General features: G+C 32.6%; 1 protein-coding gene across 1 annotated transcript; it reads left to right on the forward strand.

Moving 5' to 3' along the window:
* The first annotated feature begins 6532 nt into the window (after positions 1-6532).
* Positions 6533-7471, forward strand: LOC139074586 (olfactory receptor 5J3-like). The gene has a single exon (XM_070566036.1). It carries the CDS (start codon positions 6533-6535, stop codon positions 7469-7471), a length of 939 nt encoding a protein of 312 aa, XP_070422137.1.
* Positions 7472-12290: the final 4819 nt, after the last annotated feature.

Raw genomic sequence — 12290 nt, forward strand, 5'->3', positions numbered from 1 at the left:
CATCCAGTGACCAACAAAGGACTCCCCGCACAACAGATCAAAACGCCTGAGTGATATAGTCTATCTTTGAGAATGTTTCCCAGTATATGGTCTATCTTTGAGAATATTCCAAAATATGGTCTATCTTTGAGAACAGATTAGTGGATACCAGAGGAAATGGGGATTTGAGAAGGGTAAAAGGGATAAAAGGGCACATGTGTACAGTGACAGATAAAAACTAGACTATTGGTATTGAAATTAATTAAGTAATTAATTGAAGAAAACTAAAAATAATAATAAAATTTTATGACATACAATAATGTAGATGAATCTCACTAATTTATGCTCAATAAAAGAAGGCACATACAAGAAATGGACACATAAGATTCCATTCGTATAAGCTGTCACAACAGACAAAACTAAATTATGGTATTATGGTCATGAGGGAGATTTTACTGGAAATATCTGTACTGTGATTTGGGTCATGGTTATACTTATATATGTAAACATAAAACTTAAAAAATCTATACTTAGTTTAAGGGTACTTTACTGTGTGTGTGTGTATTTCTTCAACAAGTTCTCAGAGGAAAAGATTAAAACATGAAATTACAATCAAGAAAGTATGGGAGCAAAGGGAAAGGTAAATTTGAAAGCTGTGGGTAATGATAAATAGTGACAATATTTTGACTGTACAACAATCATAGTATTTTATTGGGAGGTATAAAAGAAATTGAATATAAATGCATAACAACAATAACGCAAAATACAGGGTGGATCAATGGAGTTAAATCTTCTAAGGTTCTAGCATTATAGGAAAATTGGAGGGCCGGCCCAGTAGTGGTTAAGTTTGCATCCTCCACTTCAGCACCCTGGGGTTCACAATTTGGGATCCCGGATGTATACCCAGAACCACTGGTCAAGCCATGCTGTGGTGGCATCCCACACGAAATAGAGGAAAATTGGCACAGACATTAGCTCAGCAACAATCTTCCTCAAGCAAAAAAGAGGAGGATTGGCAACAGATGTCACCTTAGGGCCAATCTTCTTCAGAAAAAAAAGTTAAGAAAAGTGGAAAAAAGAACAAAGTGTATTTTATTTAATATTTGAAAATGCACAACTTAAAATGGCAGTCACTAATGTACAGTAAATGTGAAGATTAGCATAATAAAAAAACTTAATGGGCAAAACATTTCCCAAATAGGACACAAAAGTGCTGATCTTTAAGGAGAAACATAATCAATTGAAATATATTGGCATCTAAATATTCATTTATAGAGTGAAAAGGCAAGCCACAGAGTCAGTGAAAATATTTTTTTTTGTACATATATATGAAACCATAACCAAAATGTTTTTGAAAAATCTGACAAAACAATGAAACAAAGACAGACAAAAGAAATATAGAAAAATAGGAAACTCTTGAATAGACACAACACATAATAAATATAAAAATGCTCCCAACAGCAATAAAAATGGAGTAAAGTTGCTCAAATTCATTAGTAATCTGGGAAAAGAAAAATAAATTCACCACAGACACCATTACACTCTCACCAGGAAGACTACCACAAATAAACATAAAAAATTATCAGGTGTTGGTGAAGACATGGAGCAACTAGAACTCTCACATGGCACTGATGGACATCTTCCTCAGATCATTACTTTGGAAAAATGATTGACTACCTAATACAGTGGCACATACAAAACACAGAGTTTGTACAATGTATTATACATAAAGTAGAATTTTCAAAAAAAATTTAGAAGACCTACAAAGAAACAGAAAAATGCAATTCATATCCAGGAAAAAAAAAATCAGTCAACAGAAACTGTCTCTGAATGATCCAGTGTTGGCTGGAACAGAAAAAGTCTTCAAAGTTGCTGTAATGAATAATACGACCAAATAACTAAAGAAAACGTATATAAGAATTAAAGGAAAGCAGGAGGATATTATTCATCAAATAGAGAATCACAATAAAAAGAAAAGGATTAACAAAAATGCCAAATGGAAATTCTGTAGTAAAAAAAGTCCAATAATTGAAATGAAAAATCTACTAGAAAGATTGAAAAACAAATATGAGATGACAGAAAAAAGAAGCAGTGAACTTCAAGACAGATCAATAGAAATCATCTCATCTGAAGAACAGAAATAAAAAAATGAAGGAAAATTAAGAAAGCCTGAGATTTCTGTGTGATATCCTAGAGCACATCAATAGACGCACTGTGGAGATCCCAGAGGAGAAGAGGAAGTAAACAACAAAACAAAACCTGAAATAATAAAAGACAAAACTTCCTGCATTTGGGGAAAAAATTCTACTCAACATTTTACCAAAGATTGCTATCACATAACATATAATACACAAAACTAAATTCCAGGGATAAGTAGGCCTAAATTTGAAAAGTAGAACAATTCAAAAATGGGGCAAATAATAAGTAACAAATGATGAACGATAAAAAATAAAAGAAACTAAAGGCATCCAGATTGGATAAGATGAACAATTCTTGTCATTCGCAAGTGAAATTGTTCAGTATGTAAAATATCTTAACAAACAAAATAAATATAAAAAATCAACTGTTTCTGTATGTTAATAGCAAACCATCCAAAAATTAAGAAAATATCTCCATTAACAATAGTACAAAGATTCATAAAGTATTTAAGAATAAACTGAAGAAGAGATGTCAATGCTTGACTGTAAGAACTGAAAGCTATAAAATGTTACTGACAGAAATTAGAAAAGATCTAAACACATGGAGAGATTCGTCATGTTGATGAACTGGAAGACTGCACTCTTAGGTATTTATCCATAACTGAGTGATTATGTCCATACAAATCTTTCAGTCTAGTATTTATAGCAGCTTTATTCATTAGCTGAATATTGCAAACAAGCCAAATGTTCATCAAGTGAATAGATAAACAAAGTGTGCTATATCCATACAATGGAATATTACACAGCAGTAAAAAAGAACAAGCTAATGATTTATGTAACAATATGGATGTTTCTCAAAACATTATTCTGATTGAAAAAGATAGGCAAAAAAGAACTCATGCTATATTATTAAATCTTGTGAAACTCTGCAAAAGTAAGTCTCTTAATTAGAGATATACAGTTGATCAACAGTTTCTTGAAGTTGGAGGTAAGAGATAGGGGTTTCTTGGAAAGAGAACTAGACATTTTGGGGGTTATAGAAATGTTCCATGTTTTGATTCTGGTAATAATTGCCTCGGAATACATATTTGTCAAAACTCATTAAATTATATGATTAAAATGACCCCAGCTTATTGTATGATAATTGTTCCTCAATAAATTTTACTGGGAAAAAGGGTAGTTATTCTCCAAAATGTAACACTTTAATGTATTAATTAATATAACTTCTGAATAATATTTCTCACAAAAACTTCATCCATGACAGAAAAACTCACATTAACAAATATATGCTAAATTCATTTTAAATAATGCTGTGAAATTTTTTATATGCTGAATTCAATTGCAGCCCTATAAGTATTCTAAATATCAATACTTTTCTATTTAATATCAGTTTTTATTGATAATAAAGCCATTAGGTCTTTCTTTGGGTATCCATGGAGTATCTGATGATCAGTATGGTGTCACTTTCCAGAAATATGTGCTTTTAGACATAGTATTTCCTATAACTTCAAGGGTTTATAGACCTGCAGAAGATAAAGGACCTGATAGGGGCTATCTGATTATATTTATTGTTTTTCTTTTCAACTCAGTGCCTGTAAACAGACATTAATAAAGTTTTTTCTGATACTTTTTTGTCGTTAATCTACAATTTCCTAGAAGATAATATTGACCTGCAAAACTTAATCTCTTTATATTTCATATATATTTCTTATATAGGTCTTTCACATATGAAGTGGGAATGCATTATGTATTTTTAAAAACCCACAAAGAATGTATCATGTACTTAGAATGTTCTAGACCTTCTAAAATAATCATCTTGTAACCTATCTCAAGCTTAGAATATCAACTGATCCCCACTCCTACCACCTGCCCCATCAGTTTTTAATTTGAGGATTTAGGAAATTTGCATTTAGGAAGAAAAAATGTAATTGCTTTTAGACTAAAGAATAAGTGATAATTCCTATTTAGATATATATGTAAGGAAATGGTGTGAAATTTTGTTACCAGAATTCTCATAATTCATTTTAAGATGAAGGCAAACACCCAAACTTGTCAATCAACAGTCACCTGCTAGAACTGAAGAATAAACATTCAGGCTATGGACAGCTGAGTTCATTTCAAGGAAGCCTTTGAAGGAGCAGTACCTTTAATTTTCTTTGACGACATTCTCACAGTCCAAGGAAGTCAATGAGTAGAATTGTTTTCTGATTAGGTCTTGCTCTGCTACCTTAAAGTCCACTGATGTCTGGGTTTTTATTTTTGCCGTTGTGTGTCTGTGTTTTTTTTTTTCTTTTTGACAACTAGGCCCAAACAATGCGTTCTTTCGAACAGCTTCCTTTGCTGAAGCAGGCCTCACTATCAATTCTATTGCGGTTTTTTTCAGAGATTATATATTCTGGTTTTTTCTCTGTACTTGCCGCACATTTGTTCCTATTCATTATAAAATTCAGGAAATTAAATGCCTTAAGGGAGTCATTAAGTTCTTGAGAGTTTCCTAAATCCCTCAGGAAATACAGAGAGAATTTTAATAATATATTTTATATCGTTTGATCAGAAGATTAGCTCCAGGGACTCTATTCGCATTAGAACTAAGGCAAATATATAACTGAGATTTTTATCTAAATCCATCTCGTGACACTATCTCTTGATCATCTTGCTCTTGCTTTCACATCACGGAGGCTGTGACTTTGGTTCTCTTATAGAAAAGCAGAAGTTTCGACTTCAATTCTGCTATGTGTAACTACTATCATTTACCTAATTTGTTATTGTAAATGTAAGATAAATTTAATTGTTTTTATTTGTTTTTCTTTTAGTTTTCGGAGGAATATAGAGAAATAACCCATGGAAGTGGGTGATCATGAGGTTCCTAAATGAGCTAAGGTGTTGAATATTTTTTTCCTCCACTGGTAAGTGAAATTCACTTATTCAAATATCCCATATACATACATTTTGCAAATCAGTTAAAAATACAAAAAAAATGAAGAAGAAAAAATCATGTTCATATTTTAATTTGATAAACACTTCAAATTACAGAGGTGAGAGGAATTTGTAATTTACTATTAATCCCACCCTTGATTCTACACTTCAATCTCTTTCTCTACGTTAGTATCAAAATTGTTATGCAACTTCTACTGAAACAATGAAAAATTAATGTTTTAATTCAACTGCAATATTCTCTCCTAAAGGATGAACTGCACTCTGCCATAACTGGATTCCCAAGAGGATTACTCACCTGTCACTGAAGATATTCTAGATCTAACATAGTTATCTTATTATTTCAGTAACCTTGCAATATTATTCTTTTCTGAGCTTTACCTACTGTACTCAGGCAGCAATGTCTCCCAAGTGAAAGCATGATGAAAGCATGATGAAGCCACTAAAAACATCATCGTTTATTCTGTAGAGATAAAGCTATAGTATGTGAATTGCTTAAACTGTTTGTTTTTATTTTCATGTAAATGTGAATATAGTTAAATTTTTAGACAAAATGTAGTAATAATCAACCAATTTGCACGATTAAGTGGAAAAGACATTGCATATTCTAAGAAATATGTTGCAACATCAAAAAAACACTCAAAATATTGTGAAGAAGTAAATGTATCTTTTAGAGGTTTCCTTACTTTTATAAATTTGCTTTGCTTTATCTCAGGAAAAGTATAAAGACTCTGTTTTTGGAGTCTCCTGAGTATGATGTTTCTATTGGATATAAAAGGCCAATTATAAGTTACCGTTCACCCTGTTTTGTATTCCAGCTCATAGTGTCCTGTCCCCTCCATTGCCAGGGGGCACTATTCTCAGAAGACAATGCCTCTGGCTAATTTCTAAGGATGACTTCAGAGATCTTTGGATGTTAGGACCTTTCCTTTTGTAACACCCAAGTTAAAATAATGTGGAGTATGAACTAAACATAAAGGCATAAGTGGAATATCTCAGGATCAAATGCCACAGTAGAGTTTATTCTTATATCTTGATATATTTGACATTAACTACTATTAAATCCAAAGTGAGAAGTTTAAAAGAGAACTTCAGTGGTAATACAGATTAAATTTTCAACTTCAGTTATTATACTTTAAAAACTGGACTTTTCTTTCCAGATTTTAGAATGAAATTCATTTAAGTTTTGTTCTTCACACTAAGACCAGCATTTTGAATGCATCCTGTGGCTAAGACCCTAATGGTTTTGTTTTTCATGCATGGAATTTCACTGTGGAACAGGAAAATAAACAGTGCTTGAAGAGACTAGAAACTTTCTTAGTTAAAATATTCTACTTTGGAGATAAAACAGCCAGAGCAGAGAAGTAAATAACTCAACTTGCACAGCTAGAGATTCCAAATAGTCTTGATAGTGAAGCATGATTATTCTCCATATATCCCCATCTCCCTATCATTAACAGGTACCAAGAAAAAACAAACACATGGGTGATGTTAATTTTACATTGGCTACTGAATTTATCCTTTTGGGACTGACAGATGGTGCTGAACTGAAAGTGGTCCTCTTTGTGTTGTTCCTGCTGATCTATAACATGTCCTTGGTGGGGAATCTAGGAATGCTTTTTCTCATTCAAATCAGTCCCAAACTCCAAACACCAATGTATCATTTTCTTAGCTGTCTGTCATTTGTTGATGCCTGCTATTCTTCAGTCTTTGCACCTAAAATGCTGCTGAACTTTTTTATTGAACGTGAGACAATCTCGTTCTCTGCATGCATTGTGCAATATTTTTTATTCGTGTCACTCCTTACCACTGAGGGATTCTTGCTGGCAGCAATGGCTTATGACCGCTATATGGCCATTGTGAACCCTTTACTTTATACTGTGGCTATGACTAAAATAGTCTGTGTTGCCTTGGTCATCGGATCTTGTGTAGGAGGCTTAATCAACTCATTGACACACACAATTGGTTTGGTGAAATTGTCTTTCTGTGGGCCAAATGTCATCAGTCACTTCTTCTGTGACCTTCCCCCGTTGTTGAAGCTGTCATGTTCTGACACCTCCATGAATGAATTGTTGCTTTTAGTCTTCAGTGGCATTATTGCCTTGATCACTTTCTTGACTGTGGTGATTTCCTACGTCTTCATCATTGCTGCTATCCTGAGGATCTGCTCAGCAACAGGTAGACACAAAGCCTTCTCCACATGTGCTTCACATCTAATCACTGTGATTTTATTCTACGGCTCTATAAGCTTTAGTTACATTCAACCAAGCTCCCAATATTCCTTAGAACAAGAAAAGGTGGTATCTGTGCTTTATACCCTGGTGATCCCTATGTTAAATCCATTAATTTATAGCCTAAGGAACAAGGAAGTGAAAGATGCTGTGAAAAGGGCTATGGAGATGAAATGTAGTCTTTGTTAATTTCGCAGGATATTGTGATCCAAAACAGTATACAAACAGGTGCTTTGAATAATGATATCTATATGAATCTATTAAAACATTGAGCCTGAATTAATCTTAGAGTTTATTTAATTGGACCCACTGTTTTACAGTGGAAGAAAAAGCTCTAAAAAAATAAAATATCATGGTACATATGGCTGTTTATTTTGTAAACTAACCTAAAAACCATACTAAGATTTAGATTAGTTACCTCTGGGCAATTATTGACACTTTCGTATCTATATATGGGTAGAAATAAAGATACATATATGTATTCAAACACACACACAAATAGACACAAATAGATACAAACATAAAATTAAAAAATAGTAAAATATTTCTTAACTCAGTCTTTCTATTTAGCACAAGATAAGTAAAATATTTTTAAAGCAAAAAGTAATGGAATTTGAATTATCCAATAAAACTGACAGACATAAGTTCTTGAAATTAGCCTGGATTATTTATAATCAGATATTCTTCAAAATAAAAGTAAACACTCAAAATTAGTCAGAAAGAGAACATGGTTCTAGATTACCTTTCCACCCATAGTGTTTGCTCTGAACCATTTCCTTATTCCTGGACTCAGCGTCCATTACTACACATGAAATTGAACAGGATGGAATACCACAGTTTTGTTACCACTTCACACAGAAGGGCCACTACTACTCAGAGAAAGCTTACCCTGAAGAAGTTTACTTTATTTGAAAGGACGCCTCCAAGATAATTAGGGAATCACTAATAATCAGACTCATTTCCCTCTTTCCTTTAAGAATCTTCCAACATCTTCTTTAGGCATTAAACAAAAAATTCCCTGTAGGTATTCCAGGTAGGAGAAAACCTATACTATGTAATCTTGGTGGGAAAATGTGAAGCCTATTGTTTTTCTTTCAATTCAAATTCTATATACAGGGGCATAATGATAGAATCAGGCTCATAAATACTGATTGTTCCATAGTGATCTCTTTTTCCTAAATTCAATTAAATGCCCTACCTAGAAAACAAAATCAGTGTTCTAGAGAATATCTTCATTTACAAATAAAATTATATTTAATTTTTGAAGTTTTTTTAAATATGGAAATGACTCGAGGAAACTAGGCTAAGCAGCATAATGAGGCTGTGGAATGCCCTTTAAATATTATTTCATGTTTTTACATGACAGGCTAGACTTTTATTTTTTCTTCTCAGTGACAGCCAAAATGATGCAAATGAATGACAAATATCTTTGAAAACAGAAAATTGGAATGTGAAATAAGTGAAGGTAGCAAATTGAAATGCTTATTATATTAGACATTCACACAAAGAAATTCATATGGAAGTTCACTTTTCAGAAGGAAAGTATAATAACCACCTCACTAGCACCAACACAAAGAACAGCATATAACATTTGTATGGCCCTTCATGATTTTCCAAGATCATTTATCGTATTATTTGAAGGCTACCTGTATGAGACATTTAAGCATGAGGCATTCATGTGTGAAAGTTTTCATTTTCAGAATAAAATTTAAAAAATAATAATAAGAAGAAGAAAATTTAGTTTTATATAGTACTTTACCATTTTTAAGAGCATTCAATATCTTATATCCTAGACTGTGAAACACAGGGGAATGTTATACAGGCAAGATCATTGAAACTCAAGAAAAATAAATTAACTTATTTATAATTTTTTTGTAAATTCAGTTAAAATATACACCCTATGAAAGAGGAGACTGGCATCCCAGGATGCAGATAAAATAGCATAGTTTATTAAATATATATGTGTATGAGGGGAGTTATTTTATGGGGAAAAAATGATTTTTGTTTTTTTCTCTTACTGACCTTTGGCACATCCCAACAAATAGCTACTATATTGTCCTATAAACAGGAACTGGATGCTTAAATGAGAAAAAAAATCCCTCTCTGAGAATTCTGAGGCAAATAAAAGTGTGTGACAGATTGCTAAGATACAGATTGGAAAATAAAAACAGTAGATGAAGCTGAATTAAACAGATTCCAAAAGTGCTTAAATGGTAGATATAATTTATCAATAGGAAATAAATGAAGACTTCATCAATGAAATATCTAATGCTATTCCAACAATTGTTATGTAAAATTTTAGGAAACTAATTTTGACAACAGGCAATGTAGCTCCAGTCCCTTCACCTAGTACAAAAAATTGGTTATTGTTCAACATCAACACTTGGAGAAATCAGAACTCAGTAGATATGTATCTCACATAACTTTCCTCTTAGCTCACAGAGAATCTCTATCAAGTATGTGTCAATTTTTATTTCACGTGTGTAGCCTTGCAGGTTGTAATTTGGAAATTGACCTAACTCATCAGGAAAATAAGTTGCTGGTATCATCTGGACTGCTCCTGGCTACATTTGCATCATGATTATGTTTGATACTTATTGAGACCCATGAGCCAATGCAATGAATTATGTTCCTAAGATTTGATATGTGCTCGTGTGTTGTGAGCACATAGTGATTACCTTGACCCAACTTTGATGACAATATTCAGTTGTCCTTGGTCTAATGTGGCCAGTGGAAAAATTCAAACTCGCAGAATCATAGACATCTAAGGATCATATAGCCATCCCATCTAAACTCTAATCTGATAGAGAATATTCTAAAAATTCTCTAATCACTGTCTACCTTCCCCTATAAAACCAGAATTTATTAAATTTTACCAATGAAATAATGACATTTTTTCAATGTAAGCAAGATGTAAGCTTATATCAGTCTTAGATATGTTTTATGAAATCTTAGAATTCACTTATTCTCTCTCTTCATTCTAAGTCTCTTTGGATATTAAGTTTTGCTAGAATACGATCCTGTTTTTTTTCCACACTGGATATTTCATATCTTTTCCACTATTCTTCATGCAATATGTTTTCAAATTCCTTCATTATTTTGTTCACTCCTTGGTTTGTCAATATTAAAAGGCTGCATGGCATAAATAGTAAAATGAATACTGATTTTTACATCAATCATTGTATTAAAATTATTTTCTACCACTTCTTAGTGTTCAAACTTGGACAATTTCTTTAATTATTCTGGTCCACCTATAAATCAATCAGAATATTTCATGAAATAATATCGAATAATGATTAGAAATAATAGTGGCTAAATTACCCCTAATATTCATAGGCAATCCAGGCTATGAAAACACACGCATACACACACACCTGAATTCTATTCAGTAACTGCTCCCACTTCTTTTGTGTTATCTCACATTTAAATATGTATATATATTCCATAATTGATACCAATAATGATGTAGAAGCACATGGTCATCAACAAATGGAATTTAGCACTGTTTAAAACTAAAAATATATGTATAATATGTATGTATAATTAAATTATGTGTCATAATTGTAAACTCCATTGTTCATTTTTAATAATTCAGTTTTTCCTTGTAGACCCTCATATAGGTGAGACAAGAAGATATACAACAATTTTCTCTAAAACTGAGAAAGGGCCAAATACATGAATTACTGCAATTGGGAAAGATACTTCTTGGGCCTTGCTTTCCCCAGACCTCTCTTTAGTTCCTTTAATTAAATCTAGTATTTACAGAATCACAGGAGATTCCATCCTCCAAAGGCCCTGGATGAAATATAAACACAGTCAGGAAACTAAGAGAAAGGGCCAAGCTTCCTCTCAACACGAGGCAGATGTTATAATTATATGTTCTAGCAAAAGAATCATAAAATTCCTTCTTGGGTTTTCAAGACCAGCAACTCTCAATACGTGCTGTGAATGGACTGTGACTCCATTAAAGAGACAATTTTTAAACTCAAAGATTAATTTATTGCACATGACTGACTTTACAGCAAAAGAAAAATGACATGAAAGGCAGTCCAGATGAAAATTAGCATTTGTTAAGTGAAAATCAAAGAAACAAATATGAGATCAGCGAAATAAAGAGTAAACTCATCTTCAAAGTAACAAATTGTTTTGTTTAAAAACAAAGTCAGTTAGGACAGCCCCAGTGGCCTAGTGGTTAAGTTCAGCCTGTTCTACTTCAGCAGCCTGTGTTCACTTCCTGGGCGTGGACCTACACCACTCATCTGTCAGTGGCCATGCTGTGGCAGCAGCTCACATACAAAATAGGGGAAGACTGGCAACAGATGTTAGCTCAGGGCGAATCTTCCTCAGGAATAAGACAGAATGAAACAAGGTCAATCAAGGCAAAGCTAACCCAAACAAAACTAATCCAAAAAAAAGCAAAGATGCAAAAAATTACTTTAGTCATGTGCTGTTTATCCAGTATGTCAACAAATAGTCCAGTCTCTATTTTCCTTATTTGTCTTACTTTGAATATACAGTAAACATTTAAATAATATCTATGGTATGACAAATAGGTTTCACATATTTTCTTGTTTAATTCTTATAACTACCTCTTGAGGAGGGTTTATAGATGAAACTAATAGGCGAGGAAACAGAGTTAGATATGAAATCACAGCTTAATGTGGTAAAAAGTGACCATTCTTTTTAACCTCTGATGTTCAGTAAAATGAATATAATCAAAGCTATCTTTTAGCATGGTTTCCAGTTTTTGAATTGCGTTAAATAATTTAATTTACATCACACTGATAGTTAAGGGTAGAGATCCAAGCCCATATAAACTGCAAGAGGGAATTTTTGTCATGCTTTATTCAATATCAGGGAAGTATTATTCCCGAAGCATGAATTGTGGAACACCATATTCATTAACGTTCAGTGAAAATAGACTCAATTGTCAAATTAATGTGAAATATGCTCTATATTCATTTTTTATTGGAAATTCCCAAAGCATATTAATGTATTATATATTCCT

This window comes from Equus przewalskii, chromosome 11 (genome assembly GCF_037783145.1).
Source record: "Equus przewalskii isolate Varuska chromosome 11, EquPr2, whole genome shotgun sequence".
Classification (NCBI taxonomy): Eukaryota; Metazoa; Chordata; class Mammalia; order Perissodactyla; family Equidae; genus Equus; species Equus przewalskii.